Source organism: Mytilus galloprovincialis, chromosome 2, assembly GCF_965363235.1.
Source record: "Mytilus galloprovincialis chromosome 2, xbMytGall1.hap1.1, whole genome shotgun sequence".
Lineage (NCBI taxonomy): Eukaryota > Metazoa > Mollusca > Bivalvia > Mytilida > Mytilidae > Mytilus > Mytilus galloprovincialis.
In genome coordinates this window covers 75,981,215-76,005,529 of record NC_134839.1, presented here as the reverse complement: position 1 = coordinate 76,005,529, position 24,315 = coordinate 75,981,215, and the positions used below count along the sequence as shown (strand labels likewise).

At 33.4% G+C, this 24,315-nt stretch overlaps 1 protein-coding gene across 4 annotated transcripts in view; it reads right to left on the bottom strand.

Moving 5' to 3' along the window:
• LOC143064414 (fatty-acid amide hydrolase 1-like) overlaps positions 1–5,275 on the bottom strand; it is a 57,850-nt gene extending 52,575 nt beyond the window's left edge. For 2 of the 4 annotated variants that reach the window (XM_076237231.1, XM_076237228.1), the window contains exon 1: positions 5,040–5,275. Coding sequence is in view for 1 of the 4 variants with exons in the window: in XM_076237228.1 (XP_076093343.1) it covers positions 5,040–5,063 (24 nt within the window). In the remaining 3 variants the exon portion in view is untranslated. Of the gene's footprint in view, positions 1–1,273; positions 1,352–5,039 lie in introns of those variants that run through there. The other 2 variants (XM_076237230.1, XM_076237229.1) reach the window with 2 other exon arrangements.
• Positions 5,276–24,315: the final 19,040 nt, after the last annotated feature.

Genomic DNA, 24,315 nt, shown 5'->3' with positions numbered 1-24,315 from the left:
CTTTATATGACAGATTTGGTCAAAGTAACAGTGTGTTCTGTACATGACTGATTCAGTCTAAGTAACAATGTTTTCTTTACATGACTGATTTGGTCAAAGTAAAAGTGTGTTCTTGAAATGACTGATTCAGACAAAGTTACAATGTTTTCTTGAAATGACTGATTTGGTTGAAGTAGCTGTGTTCCTTACATGTATATGACTGCTTTGGTCTAAGTAACAGTGTGTTCTTTACATGTTGATTCAGTCTAAGTAATGGTATGTTCTTAAAATAACTGATTTGGTTGAAGTAACAGTGTGTTCTTTACATAACTGATTCAGTCTAAAAAACAGTGTGTTCTTTAAATGACTTATTTGGCTGAAGTACCAGGGGTTCAAATTAATATTTGGTACTGGAAGGTCCAGGACCTTTGACTCTACAAACTAAAAGGTCGAACCACCGCTAATTTGAATCCCTGAGTACATTTAACAGTGTGTTCGTTAAATGACTGATTGGTTGAAGTAACAATGTGTTCTTCACATGACTGATTCAGTCTAAGTAATGGTATGTCTTTAAATGACTGATTTGGTGGAAGTGACAGTGTGTTCTTTACATGACTGATTCAGTCTAAGTAAAATTCTGTTCTTTAAATGACTGATTTCTGTCTTAGTAACAGTGTGTTCTTTAAATGACTGATTTGGTCAAAGTACCAGGGGTTCAAATTAACATTTGGTACAGGAAGGTCCAGGACATAAAATTAATTGAAAAGACCTACCGCTTCTGTATTTGTCTTGTCTTGTCTACAATATTTTAAACTAAACAAAATTGTTGACCATTAATGATTAGTATGATTATTTTAAAATAAGGTTTCTATAAATTCTTTGTAGAAAATAAAATCATGAAATAATGTAGGGATCTACAAAATTGGTAAAAAAAAACATATTCAGGTATCATATTAGAGGCCCCTCATTGGGGGGGTCCTAGTAATCACATAATCACCATTTTTTTGCCAATATAATCACATAATCATTAAATATTTGCTTATCTTTAGTAATCAAATAATCATAAACTAAAAATACAGTCCTAGGTAATCAAATAATCATGAAATATTTGGCTTAATAATCAAATAATCATTAAAAAAATGGCCAAGTAATCACATAATCAAAAACCCCATGAGGGACCTCATATTATCATGTAAAGAACATATTATTACGTAGACTGTAATAGCTAAAGTGAATCAGTCTTTGAAATAAAAAGTGACTTAAAACAAGAAAATTCTATTTGATTGATACTAACGGTGAAGAGCCTAACCACTGTTAGTTGCGGTTTCGACTGCGGTTTCGCTTCCCACTGGAACGATCTAAATTATGAACCGTGATTAAGTGATTAAAACTAAAAAGATGATTACAGCTATGGTATCGACCATGTTAATATTCCGTAAAAATCCAACTTGACATCATATTTGTTTGGCACAAAAAATGCGAGAAAACTTCGCTCCGCTCAGTGTCATTTTTAAGCTTGTGTTTGAAAAAAACAACATTGAAACAAGTGGAATGCTAGATATATTTTAAAGGTTGCCCACGATTCAATTACATGTTTTAAATTAATCAATGAGTTCTTGAGGTCTTTTAATTTTCTGGTGTAAAAACCTTTCTTTTAATATGCTGTTGACAATTTATTGTCAAAGTCTGGCTTTCCCTGGATGTAATTCAGCTCTTGAGTACTAAAAGTAAGTAATCTTTATTTAAAGGTCGGGTTTCATATTATACATAATAACAATTAACCGACTAATGTTAATAAACAAAACAGACATGTAACAAAAGCAGATACATATGTAGCACAAACATACAGACAGACAGCACATACATGTATTAATGCATGATAGCACATGCAAAATAAAATCTAAGCAATATATATATTAAAACAAATGTCAAATAAAAGTGGTCAAATATCAGCACATAGTAGCACATAGTATTTATATTCCAGAAGCACATGCAAAATAAAACACTAAAAGCACAAGCAAAAGACTCAGCTATAGCACAGGTAATGCACAAGTATGAAACTAAATAAGTTTACAATGAAAAGGTGGACATGTATATTCTGCACACACACACTGAAATACGGGCAACATAATATACGTGTACTCATGATACTGAAGTGAAAAAAAAATCCGAACAAAGTCATCCGTAGCAACAGATGATTGAAATGAATTGATCAATTCAGAAAAATTACCCCTCCCCAGATTACCAAATAGTCTTACCATTAAGCGTTTTGGAAAGAATTAGGAAACACCGTACAGGCCCGTAGCCAGGAATTTCCAAGGGGGGGGGGGGGGGGGGGGTCGTTGGACTCATGAACTCGACTTTAACAGTCACAATTTGAAGAAAACGTTAGACTTTAACAGTGCTTATTTGATTTCAGGGGGGGGGGGGGAGGGTCGTCCGAACCCCTCTGGCTACGGGTATGCCGTAACCGATGATCACAGCTGGATAAAATAACTCATGTTTATTATCACGTCTAACTTCAGTTACTGTTCTTTTGACTTGGTATTTCAATTTGGAGAACAAAATACAAAAAATAAAAACTTTGCTTCATTTATGATGATTATCAAATTTCTTCTGAAACCTTTCTGCAGATTTCAAACAAAAAATATAAGAACTCATAGAATGCCCACAGTTGCTTTGAAGACCTTTAGAAATATTGATAAATATATGTCCTTTTATTCCAAATCTGACCTTAATAATAATACCTAGACCAAGAACATCCTCTTATTGTAAAACATCTTTCAGATTTGAGGCAGCACAAATATGAAATTACCTTCTCAATGAGGCCAGTACTAACCAGAATATTTCAATTCACCCCGTAATAGACCTCACCAACATGCGAGGTGCATAATTTTAGTAATCTTAGATCAGTGGAATACAACGAATAAATCTTTCGGGTTAGGATAGCACGATAATCGGTCTATTTTTCGTATCATGGGCCCCTTTCTTGATTCATAAACAGGATTAAAACAAATCAATTCTATGCATTATACAAAGTAAATTGTATTGGTTTACCATTTGAATCTAACTCAAATAAAAGCCGGTTTTACTGACATTGCAGTCTATTTTATAATTATAATTTACTGAGCAATGATTATGTGTGCATAATGCCATTTATACCACGTATGGCGTAATGGTCAACAAGAAACAACCATCAAAATCTAAACCGGAAGAAGGAAAAATACAAACGACTTAAAAGAGTTCGATACAGTTTGCTTTAAAGTGACATTAGCTGTCAAATTCATGACCACCATCTTGACTCAAATTCTTATATTTAATTCTTAACGTACTAAAACATATATCAAAATTATGAAAGTATGGAACAAATAAATTACGTTTGACCATAAATTCGGGTCAATCTGCGCTCGAAATTCAAAATTCCAGTTTCGTAAGCGATTTCCGGAATATGATGGTTTTAAAGTTTAGTTTAAGTCTACAATTTCCAAAATTGCTCAAGATGTCGTGTCTCCCCAAAACGGTTACCATGACAAAAAATAACTTCAATGTAAAGTTGGGTTTTTATCTAAATTAACCGAAAGGGGCTCATGTAAATTGTTATTTTTCTTTTCTTTTTGATACGTTCGACATCGGCGGATCCATAAAGGGGGGCTGGGGCCCGACCCCCTTTATGTGGGAAACATTTGGTGGATTATATAGGGAATCACTGTTTTCAAAGCATGACTGGAGCAACCCCCCTTTTTTCCCTTTTTTGAAAAGTTCTACATCCATTTTACATAATTATATAATTTCATGAAATACTATAATTATTTTTTTTCAAGTCATAAGGCCAATTAAAATTAATTGATAGATTTTCATCCCCGCCCGCCCCTCTGAAATCGTCCCGCCCCGATTTTTTTTATTTTGCAAAATTTACGATTTCCGGATTTTGTTCATTTCCGTTACCGGTAACCGTCAATAATTTCGTTTCATTCGAACTTCCTGTTTTATAAAATTTCGGTTTTCATATTTCTTGTTTCGAGTACTTTAAAACGATTATGTTGACAAAATCTGCTGCTCAATGATGACAGTATCATCTACGGAGAATATAGAAAGATTACCAGAAGGGCATGAAATATTCGGGTTACGAGTATTAAATACGCTGTGTCCAACGCAAATCGCGGTATGTCACAAATTGGAAATTTCTTTCATCAGAAAATTGTGGATTTATTTAATAATACATTGACTTTGTGTAAGCAAATTTGGGCTGTGAATGATTTCCAAAGTGCAAGAATCGTGGAACAAATTGGTTGAAAAAAAAGAGTTCAAAAAGTCGGCAAACATACACATTGTGTACTAAAAAACCCTTAGATTTACCTATGGCTATTGTTTTTGTTTAAAAACACAAAATACCTTTTACAATGTATATATGCGTCACTTGTTGCATAACTTGAGAATCTTAAAAGCGCCAACTTTACTATTCTTGGCAACACTTGTTTGAGTGTTCATTTCATTCATAATACTTGTGCTGCATACCATTGCATTTGTATAAGTTTATGGGGACTACAAACCATCGCTTAGAGAGCAAAATAAATTTGGAGTTGGTAGTCAAATGAATAGAGAATTTCTCCATGGTTTTACTGTTTGCTGAAAATATGTTTCTAAAGTAGCAATTGCATGTAGAACAGTCCGCATTGCATATCAGAGATGTTTATTCAAGAATTATGTACGATTCTTTATACATGTTTAAACATTTACATGGTATAAGCTAAATTTTGTAATTATAACACTTGCATATATATGAAGTTCACGCCACAAGAAGGTTTCAAATTGAATAAAATTTAAAAAATAAAATCCTCCCACCCGCCCCATTTTTTTCAAAACTTTGGATGAAAATCTACTAATTAATTTTAGTTGGCCTAATACGAAACTTACTTCCATTAAGTTCTGTAAACCATATTCATGTTGCTTTTTTTTTGCATTATTATACTTATATGCTTTGAATGCCAGCGCTGACATACTTTGGTTGTTTTAGTTAGTTATACATGCCGACTATGAATATAAAGTACTTATTCCCCTACCTTAATGACTGGATTCAATACCATGTCTTTTCTATGAAGAGGCTGTGACTAAAACACAATTGATGCAGCTTCTTAAATTATAATATTTGAATAAATTCCATAGTAAATTGAAGAGTTTCCAACTTTGGACATCAAAACAAACACACTTTAGTGACGAAATAATGGAAATGAAAATTGCCTAGTGCCACAAGAGACATATAGTATTATATGTCTCTGGTGCCACGCTACATTCAATCATCTTCAATATCATGTATTTGTTTGTATAAATATAAATGAACATACTACGAAAAGTAAGATAAATAGAAGACCAACGTCAGAACAAAGAAATTTCGAGTTTATCTATTGGCCACACATCTTCGCAAGGGGAGTGGATCGTAACCCTTGGCTAGCGAAGAAGTTGGTCACAGGAATCGGCTAAAAATAAATCCACAATAAGTTTTGATTGACTCTGTGACTGTCTTAGCCTTTTGACGTAAAAGCAAATTATTCTAAGGTACCCTGTAACCTCTTGATCGATGTGTATATAAACATATTATTGTAAAACGATCCCTTAATTGTAATCTTTCTCATTACTTTTATCAGAATATAAATTTAAATGCATTTACTTCTAATTATTTTATCAGATAGCAAAGACGTCAATATAACGAAGGCCATAACTCGGTTAATCCGACATGTTTCTGAACAATAAAAGCCGGCATCACCTCACAATCTCATGACCTGACCGTGCAAAGGCTGTATAGCCAGTCAAGGTCGTTAAAAACTTCCATCATCATCAATCTCATCGCACGCTTTGAACAACAGTGCAACTTACTCTGAGGCTTGTTCACAATTAACCAGCGATGGAAAAATTAACATGGATACTCTTGTTTTCTATTGGTGGTGTTCTGGCTGAGTATACATCGCTTCAAGTCTCCAACTGTAGTGAGTAGCCTATACATTTTTATTCATCAATTTATTTTTTCAAATCTAAATTATGATTATTCTTTGCCGATCTTTGTTGGGAACGTAAGATGATAATTTCTGTATTAATTATTGTCAATGCACGAATATTCTTTTCAAGTAAATTATAATTCAGAATTTTCGTCACAATAGTGTCCGACTCATTAAAAAGTAATGATATGAAAAAACTGTAAAAAAATTACACAAAGAAAAGACAGACAAATGTAAGCTTCTTTTAACTTTTACATGTTTTCAAGAGTGACAATTTGTTATTGAAAATTCTTAGTTTTTGTGTTATCTTTTTTTGTTACAAAGGAAGCATAAAAATACAACAAAGAAAATGTTTAAAACTGATCCATTTAACTTTATACGGTTACTTTGTTACAGACAAGAACCCTAACACACCATCAACCATTTCTCATATGAGTATCTCTCCAATGCCTGTGACCATCCCTGGTAACTTCTATTTTTCCGCTGACATGAAGCTAACACGCCCAGTCGGAGAGTCATCAATGGAGATATCAATAAAACGGAAAATGTATTGGGTTGATATTCCAATACCATGTATTTTTCGTGTCGGATCTTGGTAAGTTCCAATATTTCTATACCTTGTATTCTACGAGTTTGAATCAGTTACTTATTTTTAAATAAGCTAAAACTAGATGATTTTGGAATCAAAATAAGTTATTTCTCCTAGTTGCATAATATAAGTTAAACGCTTTAAACATGTTAAAATTTTTTTTCGAATATTGGTTTCTTATGGTTCTTGTTAGACCGCCTTCATCTGTCCCTATAATGCATTTAATTTCTAATTTCAATTTGCTCAGTTTTATTGATTTTGCTATTTGCTTTTTTTTTTTATTATTTTTTTGCGCAATACAGAGACAGAAAGCAGTTTCCATTCAAACATTCGAATCCAATTTGTTTGCGCTCGATTTTCGCTGATTTTAAATATACACAAATAGATTTAAAAAATCTATACAATCATCTTTCTGAGTGTAGAAAATCCACCTCTTTTTTTTTGTTTTATATAGCTTGCCGAGATTGAAAGTAGAATGTAATAAATGTTTAAAAGGTGGATTATCTAGACTAGCTCAGAAAGGTCGTTGATCAGTAGAAGGCACATGAAAAAACATATGTATAGAATTTTTTTTTTTTATCTATTAGTGTATATTTGAACAGGTAGCTAAAAATGTATAAAATTCACGGTGGGTATGTAAACAAAGACGAAAATAATGATTTTTGACGTTTTCACTCATAAAAAATGGAAGAAAACAGTTGAGATTTTTCAATTTTGTTTCTTATGGGTTCATATGTAAACCATTAAAAAGTTGACCCTCTAAACTGTTTCAGTAAGCGTAACACAAAAATGCTCATTTTCAGAAAATCTAGAACTGAAAAAATAAAACAAAAATTCTCATTGAGTCCGCTTTCTATACCGCAATCCACGCGACAAAACTATTTTGTGAAAAAGCATTGCAATTTATTAAAATTTAGCATTTTCTCAATTTATTCATGTCCTGATACTGTGCTGGTGGGTCCTGTCATTGTGCTGGTGGGTCCTGATACGGTGCTGGTGATTTTGGATAAGAAGTTAGTCATATTTGAAACAAATGTTACAAAATCAATAAAATTGGGCAGATAATTGTTGTCAATAGGATCTATGACTCCTATTTTAGCTCTTGTGCATCCATTTGGCTGTTTAATATGTGTTTTCAAATGATCGTAACTTGTATTACATAATTACATAAAAGGGCAACATCTTTCGTCAAATATCAGATAACAATATAAAGTATCTAAAATAAGAACAGTTTTATTAAGATATTAAATGCCCTTACATTGATGCTTCAACAATGATCAAAGCCCATGCCGCATAGACATGTTTGTTAGCGCTCCGCATACCCCTCCCCACTTCCACCCAACCAACCCTCCTCATTTCCTCCTTCATTGTTACAGTGGTGTACCAACACAACAATTTATCACATAAAATAATAACACAAAGACACACATTAATATTGAACAACGAATGCTCGCAGGTACTGAAAGCTAGTTCAAAGCCGAATTTTCAACTAATAGATAAACCATGTTCTCATATACAAAAATCCCAATCGTGTCGATTAAAAAAGTCTCAAAACTTAAGATCACATTTTAATGTTTGATGAAGCAGAACTTTAAAAGTGTGCAGTGAATCTTGTGCTCACAACAGTTATTGTCACAATTATGTTTACATAAGACTTATAAAGGAATTAAGAAGGTATCAAGAAATGTTTTACAGTTCAATTTAATGATCATGAATGGAAGGAAATGGTACGGAAGTTTACATAGGACAAAAAGAAATTGATAGTATTTTTTGGCGAAAGACTTAAGGATTATGTACCCTTGTGTTTTTAAATTCAATGCTAAACATATGGAAATTTTATAACAAAAATCTCTGTATTAAAGGCTGTGGATTTTCTATAAAAATCTTGATTTATTTGCCACAATGTACTCTTTTTCTATTAAATGCAATGAAACAATAAATAATTATGCTTTGCCTCAAGTTTCCCCTTGGTATATGTACAAAATGGCCTATCCCTATTATTCATTACATTTGTAGTTTTGATACAATTGAAGTTTGAAAAATTCGTACAAAAATGGCTACAGAAGGGGTCATAAACCTTAAACGCTTCTTTGCATTATATAGTACAGCTCTTCTATAAAAGCATGCAAAACAAAACTTTGATTGACTTGCTTGCTATGTTTGCTTTGATGTTTTCAAACAATAGGTAGGCGGAGTTTCAATACAAACTGGGATTTGATTGGACAAATACAAACTGACAGGAATTGAAGTTAATGTCTATTGTCCAAACACATTCTAGTATATAGTAAACAGACTACTTACCTGTCGTTTACAAACACCCAAACAATCATAGCAAGCAATTTGATCAATGGTTTGCTTTGCATATATTTATAGAAGAGCTGTAAATTCTAAAAAAAAATTCTTGTTGTCGTAGATGGTTAAATCCTCAACAAAATCTCAATAACTTTGTTGGAACGAATAAAGGTTTTAAATCAAATTTTCGTGGACTTTTTAGCTTCCACCCTGACGAGGCATGTTAGCTGTTCGTATGCTGTTGCACCTGACGCACGGAAACTTTCACATTTCCATCTTCTTTTCTGAAATATTTTACCCAGCTCATACTTGACAGGATTGTTATCCTAGTAAAAGGTGTAACCAATGAATTGAACACAAGTTAAAAATTCCACAATACTATATAATTCATTTTATGTGTCAATTTGTTCGAAAAAAGTCGAAAAGAAGAGAGTCTTTTTAATGTCATGATTATCTGTCGCTTTTTAGATCTATGCTTAGCATTAATTTCAGATGACATGGACTCCTCACCCTGGTGACCCTGCTGCCTTTCATAACTTTATCCGAATACATATATTAATAGATAAACAAAAGGCTGCAACTGGTATTTTTGTATTTAAAATGATTCGTTGTAACGAGAATATTTGCGGTGAATGGAAACTGTGAGGGTAAAAATCTTAAATTGCTTATAAATGTTGCTGGACCCAGTTTCGTTATCTGATCTGAATTTTCTGAAATGTGCAAGGTAGATAGACATTGGCCTTTTGATTTTTTTTACTCGGTAAGTTTTGCCCTAATTGCTTGAACTTTTGCAATATTAAAGCCGATTTCAATGAGTGTGTAGACAAAGGGAATATCTTTGGTTATCTTGCTTGCTGAACAGAAAAGTCATTGTTAGGTCATGTAAACTACCCTACTTTAAGAGTAGACTAGTCCGACAAATGACACATCTTTCTGTCTGTAGGACCAGGCTACTTCGAAAGGAGGGTAGTATACCTTACCTAACAATGACTTCACGGTTTAGCTAACAAGCAAGCTAACCAAAGATATTACCTTTGCCTACATACTCAATGGAATCGGCTGTAACTAAAAACTCAAATACATTTCAACAGACAGTGGTCATGTTTGTTGATGAATATTGTTTTTCCTAGATTCACTCTTGAAAAATCATTTGGTAACATTTGGTCAAGTAATTTCAGAAAAGATCTTTTTGTAATTGCGGACGCCAAGACAATACATGAACCTCACACGACCCCTCGACACAGGTGAGCTTATATATGATCTTATAGCGATTCGGGTTGATAACCAGTTGAAATTAAGCCAGTTTTTTGTGTGTGTAGATTTGTATTGTTTTAAACTGTTATGACCTTTTAACGTTAAATGTAGGTGTTTAATCTAAGAATTTCTTTTTTAAACTTATATACTTGTTTTATACTCAATTGGTAGTATGAAGCTACGAGATATTTAAATTTTTGAAATTGACATATTCTAGTCTGCCCTTTCATAAAATAGTGATTTTTTTTAGTGTTCTATCGAACTTTCGAAAAAAAAAAAATACCTGATAACCGTTCCGACAAAAAAATTATGTTGAAAAAATCTTACAGATACAGCAAGTGATTCTTAATAGCTATAAGATACATTTTTCTTTTAAAATACAACTTTTAAATCTTACGGGAAACTATTCCAAGCTTAAAACTTTCACTGTAACCTCGCTCTAACTTATCCCCCATCCCCCCCCCCCCCCAAAAAAAAAGAAAAAAAACCAAACAAACAAACCCGCAATACTATTGTCATTCTTATAGTCTAAATTGTTCACAAACAAATGTGTTTTAAGCTGCTAAAGACATATGATTTAAACGCTCAGAAAGTCCTTTGTTCTATATTTTTGCTCTCCATTTCTATGCAAAACCTCTTACATTTTTATGGGTTATTGTTTTATGGGTTATTGTTGAAGGTCGTACGATGACGTATGGTTGTTAACACATACTTCCTTTGGTTTCTTATGGAAATTTGTCCATTGACAACAAACATACCACATCATCTACTTTATATAAGTATTGTATAAATTATAACATATTTTGGTGATCTTGCAAAATGATCGTAATCCCGAAAATCGTAAACATATTTTCTTATCTTAAAAGGGGGCAAGAAGGGTTCCATTAACAGGCCAATAAATAAGATTACAGTTAATTTAAAAAAAAAATAAAAAAATAGGGGTATTTTTTCTCTCATTATAACAGTAAACAGATTCACAACAATGTCAATTTCAAGAAAGCAGACAACAGTTAATTAGACAATAACAGTACAGCATCAATGATCTTGAATGTATGCCACTTTTAACTAAAATATAAAGGCACAGAACCAGGACATAGGAGCACAGACCGTTTTTCTTATCACCAGCACAGCGTCAGGACAATTCCGTTTAACGAACTTGCACGACTTTTGCAATATAATATTGTTGTAATATACTTTTCATGGTACTTATGACGCATCGGAGAAAAATTAAGCAACAAAACAGTCGTTTTATTGCCGTTCTTGTACAATGTAAACAAACCCACCAGCACAGAATCAGGACCCACCAGCACCTGACAGGACCAAATCACCAGCACAGAACGTTCTCTCGCAGGACAACCACACCCACCGTGAAATTAGCGAAAATCGAGAATCGAGCGCCAAAAATTGTATGCGAATTTCCTGTTTTGAATGGACACTGCTTTCTGACTCTATATTGCACAAACTGAAAAAAAAAAATACCAAATACCAAAAACAATATAAAGCAAATGGAAATTAGGAAATATATATGCATTATAGGGACAATAATTTGGCCTAGGTTGTTGACGTATAGCCAACGCCCTCCTGCGTTTAAAAATACTATGAATACTAATTTTATTTTTCTATAAACATACTAAATATTTAATTCTATTTGATTCTATTTTATTAAAATAAAACATAGTGTAGTTTGTCTGTAGGACAACCAGTACGTACGGTAGGGTTTTGCCGTTTTATATGTTGTTTATTTCTATTTACAGTAGATACAACAATCTGTGTACTATGGTAGATGACATGATTACACAGGACTGGGCTGGACTTATGGGTAACATCGGGAACCAGATCAAGACTATGTTACAGGCCAATAATGTAACATATAACCAGTGCCCGCAACAGCCACGAACCTTGTCTATTCGGAATTACCTGATACGCATGCCTGAGATGCCATCAGTACTTTCTTGGTTTGCTGCTGTAAGTATGATACTATAAACTTTATAAATTATATACCTTTTATAATTACATAACTACCTGCGAACGGGCAAGAAGGTTGAGAAGTCGATTTCCTGTTGAGTGATATCTCAGTTCACTGTGGTGTAGACTCTACAATATGAAAGAAAATAGCGAGATCCATTCAACCAAACATGTTCCAAAACAATTTCATGTTGAAACTCTGCAAGTTGTTCTAGTATATCAAATTTCCATAAATTTTTATTGCTTATAAACGAAAATTGGAAAAAAGGGAGTATAAATACGATTTTTATTAATCAACTCCGTTACATTGAATTATTCGAACGATGATTATTCTGTTGTATCAGTCGTTACTTATGACTTCCCTTTGCCTATATGTGACTGAGAAAACTGATCTTTTTGTAATAAATTCAAGTTGTTTGGATAAAAATATGTCATATTAACAAATCGATTCATATTCAATGAAAGAACTAGTTGAGGTCTCCATAAGGTTATGACTGTTGACTTAACCAATCTACACGAAGCACTTACTGAAAGTATGCCTTTTTATGATTTGATTGGGTCTTGGACATTGACTGGGAGCCAACTTCCCAACACGTTTCCGAGTAGAACGTCAAACACGAGTAATTGTTTGCTTGCATGCTATTTCGAATGTTGCGCTGGGTTTTATAAACTCTGAATGTGTGATACTTTTTTTGTAGGGAGATTACAGTGCCAACGTCAGAGTGCAAGATAACATATCTCATGAAGAGTTGCTGTGCCTTGATGTGAATTTAAGTTTGAAAAAAGCATGTTCAGGTTTCAGGTGCTATTTCGGTAAATAATGTATTTATTTACAAACGAAATTATTGAATAAACAAAAGAAAGAAAAAAATAGAAACATAAAGTCTTATTTTATTTACTCAATATTACACCATGTAAGTAAATATTATTCACCATATTGCTGTATTTTTTATGACACAATTTACCATTTTATGATTTTACGATCAAATAACTGTGTTATATGAAAATATTGAGGTCAATCACGATGTTGCCGATTTTATTATTACCGCTCAAGAGTTATGGTCTTTGCTATATTTGAAAATGGCACTTAAAGTCGGTACCGTTCAATAACTTATGAACCATTCTACAACTGATTCAATAGTTATCAAAGGTACCAGTATTATAATTTAGTACGTCAGACGCGCGTTTCGACTACATAAGACTCATCAGTGACGATCAAATCTAAAATATTTATTTAACCAAAACTAGTACAAAGTTGAAGAGCATTGAGGATCCACAATTCTAAAAAGTTGTGCCAAATACGGCTAAGGTAATCTATGCTTGGGATTAGAAAATCCTTAGTTTTTCGAAAAATTCAAAGTTTTGTAAACAGGAAATTTATACAAATGACCACATTATTGATATTCATGTCAACACCGAAGTGTTGACTACTGGGCTGGTGATACCCTCGGGGACGAAACGTCCACCAGCAGTGGCATAGACCCAGTGATGTAAATAGTTATCAAAGGTACCACGATTATAATTTAGAACGCCAGACGCGCGTTTCGTCTACATAAGACTCAGCAGAGACGCTCATATCTAAAATATTTATATAACCAAACAAGTACAAAGTTGAAGAGCATTGAGGATCCAAAATTCCAAAAGTTGTGCCAAATACGGCTAAGGTAATCTATGCCTGGGATTAGAAAATCCTTAGTTTTTCGAAAAATTCAAAGTTTTGTAAACAGGAAATTTATAAAAATGACCACATTATTGATATTCATGTCAACACCAAAGTTTTGTAAACAGGAAATTTAAATTATAATATGTTGTTAGTTTTGTTACTGATGACAAAATACAGGTCAATTTCAATATTGACGATTTTCACTTCAACCGATCTGGTCTGTAGTCTATTTTAAAGTGGCATATCAAGTTTGATGATTTCTCTTTTGCCATTTAATTCAGCAGTTATGGATAGTTCTTGATAGATTGAACATGACACTTAATATTGTTTTGGTAAACAACTTATCAACCATGCTTTTAATGCCCTTAACATTATAATAATTTTGGAATTGGTGGTCAAGTTTGAAATTGATGTTTTTCATTTTTGTCGTTCGCGTTCAGAGTTATGGTCATTGATAGTTTGGACATATAAACTATATTTTGTTTCAGTGCAATTACTTATGAACTGTTTAGCCAATGCTTTGATAATTTTATATAATGTTACTGATGACCATGTAATGTGTAATTGTACGTAGATGCAGTTTGCATATTGGAGATGGTGAGTACATTACACATGTCAGGATAGAACTTCATACGCCATGTTTTCTATACAGCCAGTTGGTCAAGGTCCTCTTGTATGTTTGCGGTATCTGAATTGGATGAGATTCTGACATAAACAATAGTATAATCAGCAAAAAGTACGATTGCTTGTATGCCCTGGGACATGTCGTTTATATAAGACAAAAACAGGTGAAAGGACAAATCCTTATGTACGCTGCACTCGGTATGGAAGTTGATGTTACACCTTCCACCAATAGTGACGGTGTTCAGGATACGGATAAGGAGACTATGGCTAACATTATCAAATGCCTTGGAAAAGTTTATTAAGAGACAATCTTTGTTTTCCTTTATCTAAGTTAAATCCAATAAATTTAATTAGTTGAGATTCACATGATAATCCTCTGTTGAAGTGGGTACATAATGTCGTGAATTTCAGCATCATGCTGCATGATACATGATATGGCTAGTTATATACTATTTTTGTTTACATGATATGCAGGTAAGAGGAGAGACTGGCCTCTAATCAATTGGATCTTATTTTTTCCCTTTCTTGTACACTGGACTGATTACCAAATCACTTGCACTTCGCTTGTACGATATGAGCAGCGGAATACTGTAGTGAGTTGTTGTATGTAATGCAAGACTCGTGGTATAACCAGGTGCCTTGTTTCGATTTAGGTTTTTAGTAGTTTGTACACACCATTTTCTGTTATACAATGTATTGATATCCGAGATTTTTTCGAAGTTTCCAGACATTTTACACTGTATTTAAAATTCATTGTTTGTTGTGAAGGTTTTGTCTGAAAAGGCTTTATGAATTGTGTCGTAAAGTATTATATGTCTGCTTTATCTGTTGACTCTGAATGTAAAGTTCCTTTTTGGTTTAAAGGTGTTTTTTACTCCTATCTTACCTTTTGTTTTTTTCTGAAGGTCCAGAACCTTTCATTTAATTATGTTTTTCCTGAGGTTTATTCAGGTATGATGGTGCAGCTATACTGTTGATGTATTCAAGTAAGCATTCCTGATTTCTCTCTGTGTACGACGCTAAGTTCTTTACATTTGTCTTTATCTCCTTCATTTAAAGATTTTTGTTGTTCTCTTAAACAATCTATCCCATTTTCGTATGAGACGTTAGATGTCAGTTGTGATTCCAGGGACTACCAATCTTCCTTCTATCTGCCTTTTTATGGACATTTTTTGTGTGTAATTTTCTCTTCATGTTTGATTTAGAAGTGTGACACCAGTGTATTTACTCCTGCTTTTTGTTACTTCATTAATGTGATAATTTGGTATAAAATATTCAGATCTAGTTTCATATTTTCCCAATATGTTTATCTATGTAACGTTATAATGCTTGGTTTAAAAAAAAAAACAAATCAGGGGTTTAGATTAACTTCTGTAAAAACAATTTCATGGTCTGAGTGCTCAGGTAAGGTCTCAACGGGTTCCGCATATGGAGCAGGATCTGCTTACCCCTCTGCAGCAGCTGAGATCACCCCAAGTTTTTGTTGGGATTCGTGTTTCTTTGTCTTTAAATTAGTATTCTATGTTGTGTTGTGTACTATTATTTTGTCTGTTTTTCTTTTTAGCCATGACGTTGTCAGTTTATTTTCGATCTATGAGTTTAAATGTCCCTCTGCTATCTTTCTCCCCTCTTTTTCAACTATCATCAAGCTATCTGGATGATTTCTTGCTATAATATCATGAGTATTGTGTCATCTGGTTGGTTTGTTTATCAGTTGTTCAATTCATTACTACCTGATATGATAAAGACATTTCGTACTTAACTGGCTCTTTCGATGCATATTTATTATTTTTCTTTTGGTTTGATGTTTTATGGTTGTAGTAACTGTATAGATACTAAAAGAGGGACGAAAGATACCAAAGGGACAGTCAAACTCATAAATCCAATACAAACTGACAACGCCATGGCGAAAAATGAAAAAGACAAACAAACAACAGCACACACGACACAACATAGAAAACTAAAGAATAAACAACACGAACCCCACCAAAAAACTAGGGGTGATCTTAGGTGCTCCGGAAGGGTAAGCAGATCCTGCTCCACATGCGGCACCCGTCGTGTTGCTTATGTGATAACAAATCCGGTAAATAGTCTAATTCGGTAGGTCACATTCATGAAAGGGAAGGGGATTGCAGTTACGACGTAAGGAACATATCCGATATCATTTGTGAAACGGTTATTCCATAACGGTCAACCAACTCGTGGTGGCGTCCGTAAAATTTACGAAGGGATGATTTCAACTTCACCATTTGGAACTCTTGGTTTAATAGCTTCCTTGTGAGCAGCAACCCTCTATCAAGAAAATCATGATAGGAAATGCAAGCACGGGAATATCGTATCAATTGGGAGATATATACCCCGTATGCAGGTGCTGCTGGAATGTTGCTACTTAGAAATGGAAAGTTCACAATTGGAAAGCTGAAATCATCTCTTTTGTCGTAAAGTTTTGTTTTCAACCGACCCTCATTGTCAATTTCTAGATGTAAGTCAAGATATGAGGACGACTTAACTGTATCTATAGAATCCTTTATCTCTAGCTCGATTGGATAGATGCGTTCCACATAGTCACCAAGTTTTGAATTATTTAGTGAAAGAACATCATCTATATAGCGAAAAGTAGAGTTAAAGGATATTGCTAACTTCTTATCTTTCTTCCTAAGAAGTTCCTGCATGAAGTCTGCCTCATAATAATAAAGAAACAAGTCGGCAAGTAGAGGGGCACAGTTTGTTCCCATTGGAATGCCGACAGTCTGTTGAAAAACACGTCCTCCGAACGCAACAAATATGTTGTAAATCAAGAAATCAAGCATCGTGATAATATCAGTTTCAGAGAATTTTTTGTTCGAATAAGAGTGATCCTTTACAAAGTAGGATTTATCCCTTCCTAAGACAAGATACTTGTATCTACGTTGGCCATTCTTTTTTACGAAGCAAAGCAACTCTTTCAATTTGTCTTTTAGTTTGGAATGTGGATTACTAGTGTACAGAGTAGAAAAGTCAAATGTTTTTATACTGTTACAAGATGAAAGAGAGTTAGATTGTATGTACTCTAAAAGATCTTTGGAATTTTTAAGTATCCACATCTGATTCACGCCCCCTCTAGAATAGGCAGTTTCACAATAACTTTGAAACCCGTCTTTGATTGCTGATAAAATAGATGTTAATAATTTAGAAAGAGGTTTCGTGGAGCACTTGGAAGACCCAGCAATATACCTTGTTTGTAAGGACACTTATGTAGTTTAGGTATCCAATACAGTGATGGCAGATCCAGTTCTTCATCTTTGGTTGAAATTCCAAAGGAACACAGAACAGACCTATGATTATCCAGGATTTCCTCTTTGGTAAGTGTCGTGAAGGTATATGTTGAGTTTCCAAGTGAATTGTCAATACCTAATTCGTTTATCAAGCAGTTAATGTAATGAGTTTTACATACAAAAACGATGTTGTTTGGGGCTTTATCTGCGGGGACAACAACATATTTGTCTTTAAAGATTGACGTAGCATGGACATTGATAGACCCATTCAGTTTCTTAATTCTAAGTAGACGGTCCAATGCACACCAATCTCCATCTTGCATCAAACAATCTCATAATCAGTTTGAAGTTCTGGTATTGATGAAGTGAAATATATATCATTGACGGTTTTGAGTACTCATCAGATTCTGTCAATTCTGTAAATGAGTCTTTTTTTTGATGAATCAAGCCAGATTTCAGTTATATATACATGTACATGGCTTTGTGTTTTCAATAAAATCAATTAATTCGCTTTGTTTATACTTATTGATTGGAAGTTGAAATCATATACTCAAATTGTTTTAGGATTTGAATTGTCTTGCTCCTTTTTCTGTTGTGTTTTCCGTTCTGGTGTTGAATTATGTACTGGTGTTATGACGCCAAATGTTGGACTACTGATTGGTATATTTGATAGTATGCTAAATTGGTTTGAAGTGCTGAGTACCGAAGGGTAGCAGAATGTGGAGTAATTTGGACAATAACGCATGATGCAATCCCATGCAATGGCTGAGTCATTTATATGTTCTAGGTTCGACTTACTTTGCATATACTGTCGGCTGATGTGGTACCATTGGTTGCAAGTATTGCATACTGTCATACCTCGTTATTACTATGTAACTGGTTGGTCGCATTGCCACGTTCAATTTGTGTTTGATTATTCAAGACCAGGGTTCAGATTAACTTCGTTTGATATAAGAATTAGGCCGTGTTCACATTGACCTAAACTCGGTGTTGTGTAAGTGTAACTTACACGTAAACTAAACAAAATTACGTTCCCATTGATAAAACTCAATGTTTACATGTAGTGTAAATCATGTTTTGTCTACATGCAGTCGATACTCGATGTAGGCCTTGTGTAGACTAAATGTACACAAAACTAGGCATTTAAAACATTAGTTTCACCGTGTATATTTAAGGAAGAAACATGTTTGAATAAAATTGATATTTATAACAATTATTAATAAAGTTCTTTGTAGAAATACATGTATTTGAATAGTATACGAAACAAGTCTAAATGTCCGAAATAAGAAATACATAAATTGGTCCGACTTTTTACACGTTCACATCTTCCCGAATCAACTTGACTTACACTGGTCTTTACTCAAAGAACGATTCACTCATAAATGCATTACTTAAAAAGTGTGAGGTAAATGTATTATTTGTCTTCTATCTCGAATCCGTTAAATTACACTTAAAAGTAAAAAAAAAAAACATTACCCCCTCCCTTTGCCAAATACACATTGGAGAAGAAATACCACTTAAACAAACAGAAAAGATAAAAATATCACGGTGGGTATGGTTGTCCTGCGAGAGAACGTTCTGTGCTGGTGATTCGGTCCTGACGGGTGCTGGTGATCAATGAAAAAATGTAAACAAAGACGAAAATGATGATTTTTGACGTTTTCACTCATAAAAAATGGAAGAAAACAGTTGAGATTTTTCAATTTTGTTTCTTATGGGTTCATATGTAAACCATTAAAAAGTTGACCCTCTAAACTGTTTCAGTAAGCGTAACACAAAAATGCTCATTTTCAGAAAATCTAGAACTGAAAAAATAAAACAAAAATGCTCATTGAGTCCGCTTTCTATACCGCAATCCACGCGACAAAACTATTTTGTGAAAAAAACATTGCAATTTATTAAAATTTAGCATTTTCTCAATTTATTCATGTCCTGATACTGTGCTGGTGGGTCCTGTCATTGTGCTGGTGGGTCCTGATACGGTGCTGGTGATTTTGGATAAGAAGTTAGTCATATTTGAAACAAATGTTACAAAATCAATAAAATTGGGCAGATAATTGTTGTCAATAGGATCTATGACTCCTATTTTAGCTCTTGTGCATCCATTTGGCTGTTTAATATGTGTTTTCAAATGATCGTAACTTGTATTACATAATTACATAAAAGAGCAACATCTTTCGTCAAATATCAGATAACAATATCAGTGTATATAAAGTGCGAATCCAGCTAGTTCATATTTACTGTTATATGCGGGTATGTCTATTGTAGAATAAAGGATCATGGGAAAACTGTATTTGTTTACGTTTTGAAAATATCAAGTTAAAGGATTTTAAGTTAAGTTTTAACATATTTTCATTGTGATATGTCTTTATAATATACAAACATAGCATTAAACTTCAAATAAGTGTTATAAAAGCATCATAATATAGCATATCGATTATTGAAAGCGATCCATTTTAACTATAGATGCGATGAATTATCACTGTTAGTGCAGTCATTATTAATGTAGAATTTTCAAAGATGCGAGGAATTTTTATTGTAGAATTATGTGATAAATGCACTTGCAACAAATGAAAAAAAACTTAGTTGATGACTTTAGGATTTATGATACATGTATTTTCCAATTGAAATACAAACTCCTCATTCATTCTTCATCAAATATATAGCTTTTCAAACTTGTAACAAAAGCGATTCTCAAAATGTCATATTGTATTCTTCAGATTACGTTTCTCCTTGATTTTAACTTATATAGTGAATCACTGGAGCGTGACAGCAGCGGGCCCTCTTAAGCAGTCAGTGGGCCCCTACTTATGAAAAATTCTAGATCCGCGAATGGATACTACCACAGAGGTAAAACCATGCACATTTGGGTTATTGTATACGAAATGCATGCTACAATTCATTTTTGTTGATTTTAGACCCTTTGGAACTCTATGTGGGCTATTTCAGCAACTAGGCAAAAAATCCCCAAACTTGATACATGGTCAGATTCAGCATGTCAACGAATTCCAAATATCTATATTAAAGGACTTTTGTCTATAAATTTGGACCCCACAAAATTGAAAAAGGGACCAAAAAGATGAAAAAATGCATGCATCGGATACTTTTGTTATTGAAGGCATGACTGTAACAATAGGATGAATATACAAAAATATCTTTTTCTGGGGTCTCATTGGGGGGTTCTGATCCCGGATCCCGCTTACTGTTTTGGCAGATTCCCGTATTCCGCTTATTGTTTTGTCAGATTCCCGTATCCCGCTTATACTATGCAGTTCTAATTTTTTGTAATTATCCGTGTCCCGCTAGACTTCATTTCCCGTTTTTCTCTACACAATCATTTGACTTTCACCTGTCACGCTTGCAAAAAATCGGCAATCCGGCGTGACGCTTATACCCAAATGCGACCCACTATTTTACTCTATTTTGACTCATATAAAGCCCATTATAAATATATTAAAAAAGTAGCGTAGATTTTTTCATCCCTTTTTATCCCGTCTCGTTTCGTTTTTGAGCCATATAGATGTCGTATGTGACAATGAGACAACTCTCCATCCGAGTCACAATTTATAAAAGTAGACCATTATACGTCAAAATACGGTCTTCAACATGGAGTCTTGGCTCACACCGAACAGCAAGTTATAAAGGGCTCCAGTGTAAAACCTTTTAAACGGGAAAACAAAGGTGCAATCTATATCAAGATGTACGTAATTAGTGGTGAAGTGTCATGGAAATGGATAAAAAAAATAAGGATAAAGATCTCTATACGCTTTATAAGAAACTAAATGGAATACATTTGAAATAAATGTTATTTCTATTGAATTTAGTAGAGTGTTTTAAAACCAAACTTTTATCCGTAAGTTAAATTTTATCAAATCTTTCTCTTACTTTATCTATTATTTGAGCAAGTCGGCTAAATTAAGGCTTTACAGCTAATTTCCTAATGCATGTAAAGCAAAACTTTGGTTGGCTTGCTTGCTTTGTTTGTATAATTGTTTATACAAACTTTGTAAATAAGATTGACATTTTTAAACAATATGAATAGGCATAGTTTAACCTGTATTTTTAATATTTGAATTAAATTGGGTGTTATCATAATGATTATCCAATAAAAAAAGCAAGCAAATCAACTAAAGTCTTGCTCTACATGCTTAAAGAAATGAGCTGTAATAGATAAAAAAAATAATAATTATACAGTGAAAATGCACCGCATATACAATACTAATGATTCGCTCCACAGTTAAAATGAAAGAACAGTATCATTATTCGACAGTAAACATGACTAGCATTACGAAATCATCATAGTGGAATTTAGTTAAATATGAAGAAACTGAATGACAAAACATATTCTACGTTATACAACTTTAATAATTGTATTAAAATGAATATTTTTTACTGCAACAACATCTCACCTGTTAGTTATAAAGCACCTGCACGATCTGTTCGTGAAATGTCCTAAAAATTCACCTATTTTGGTATATATTTCACAGTTGGATGGCTTTAGGCGCGATAAATCCCGCTCGCATCTCTTACTTTGTTTTATTAGTATTATGTATTTCTGAACATATACATTTTAACTATTTTTCTTCATTTTCTTCAAAAATTAAAAAAAGTTCGTCTGTTTATTTATCATTCTACATTAGACATTTATGGCATATACAGTAAAAATGATATTTTAGGATCCGCACTTTACATACACTGAATATAAAGTATCTAAAATAAGAACAGTTTTATTAAGATATTAAATGCCCTTACATTGATGCTTCAACAATGATCAAAGCCCATGCCGCATAGACATGTTTGTTAGCGCTCCGCATACCCCTCCCCACTTCCACCCAACCAACCCTCCTCATTTCCTCCTTCATTGTTACAGTGGTGTACCAACACAACAATTTATCACATAAAATAATAACACAAAGACACACATTAATATTGAACAACGAATGCTCGCAGGTACTGAAAGCTAGTTCAAAGCCGAATTTTCAACTAATAGATAAACCATGTTCTCATATACAAAAATCCCAATCGTGTCGATTAAAAAAGTCTCAAAACTTAAGATCACATTTTAATGTTTGATGAAGCAGAACTTTAAAAGTGTGCAGTGAATCTTGTGCTCACAACAGTTATTGTCACAATTATGTTTACATAAGACTTATAAAGGAATTAAGAAGGTACCAAGAAATATTTTACAGTTCAATTTAATGATCATGAATGGAAGGAAATGGTACGGAAGTTTACATAGGACAAAAAGAAATTGATAGTATTTTTTGGCGAAAGACTTAAGGATTATGTACCCTTGTGTTTAATTCAATGCTAAACATATGGAAATTTTATAACAAAAATCTCTGTATTAAAGGCTGTGGATTTTCTATAAAAATCTTGATTTATTTGCCACAATGTACTCTTTTTCTATTAAATGCAATGAAACAATAAATAATTATGCTTTGCCTCAAGTTTCCCCTTGGTATATGTAAAAAATGGCCTATCCCTATTATTCATTACATTTGTAGTTTTGATACAATTGAAGTTTGAAAAATTCGTACAAAAATGGCTACAGAAGGGGTCATAAACCTTAAACGCTTCTTTGCATTATATAGTACAGCTCTTCTATAAAAGCATGCAAAACAAAACTTTGATTGACTTGCTTGCTATGTTTGCTTGGATGTTTTCAAACAATAGGTAGGCGGAGTTTCAATACAAACTGGGATTTGATTGGACAAATACAAACTGACAGGAATTGAAGTTAATGTCTATTGTCCAAACAAATTCTAGTATATAGTAAACAGACTACTTACCTGTCGTTTACAAACACCCAAACAATCATAGCAAGCAATTTGATCAATGGTTTGCTTTGCATATATTTATAGAAGAGCTGTAAATTCTAAAAAAAAATTCTTGTTGTCGTAGATGGTTAAATCCTCAACAAAATCTCAATAACTTTGTTGGAACGAATAAAGGTTTTAAATCAAATTTTCGTGGACTTTTTAGCTTCCACCCTGACGAGGCATGTTAGCTGTTCGTATGCTGTTGCACCTGACGCACGGAAACTTTCACATTTCCATCTTCTTTTCTGAAATATTTTACCCAGCTCATACTTGACAGGATTGTTATCCTAGTAAAAGGTGTAACCAATGAATTGAACACAAGTTAAAAATTCCACAATACTATATAATTCATTTTATGTGTCAATTTGTTCGAAAAAAGTCGAAAAGAAGAGAGTCTTTTTAATGTCATGATTATCTGTCGCTTTTTAGATCTATGCTTAGCATTAATTTCAGATGACATGGACTCCTCACCCTGGTGACCCTGCTGCCTTTCATAACATTATCCGAATACATATATTAATAGATAAACAAAAGGCTGCAACTGGTATTTTTGTATTTAAAATGATTCGTTGTAACGAGAATATTTGCGGTGAATGGAAACTGTGAGGGTAAAAATCTTAAATTGCTTATAAATGTTGCTGGACCCAGTTTCGTTATCTGATCTGAATTTTCTGAAATGTGCAAGGTAGATAGACGTTGGCCTTTTGATTTTTTTTACTCGGTAAGTTTTGCCCTAATTGCTTGAACTTTTGCAATATTAAAGCCGATTTCAATGAGTGTGTAGACAAAGGGAATATCTTTGGTTATCTTGCTTGCTGAACAGAAAAGTCATTGTTAGGTTATGTAAACTACCCTACTTTAAGAGTAGACTAGTCCGACAAAT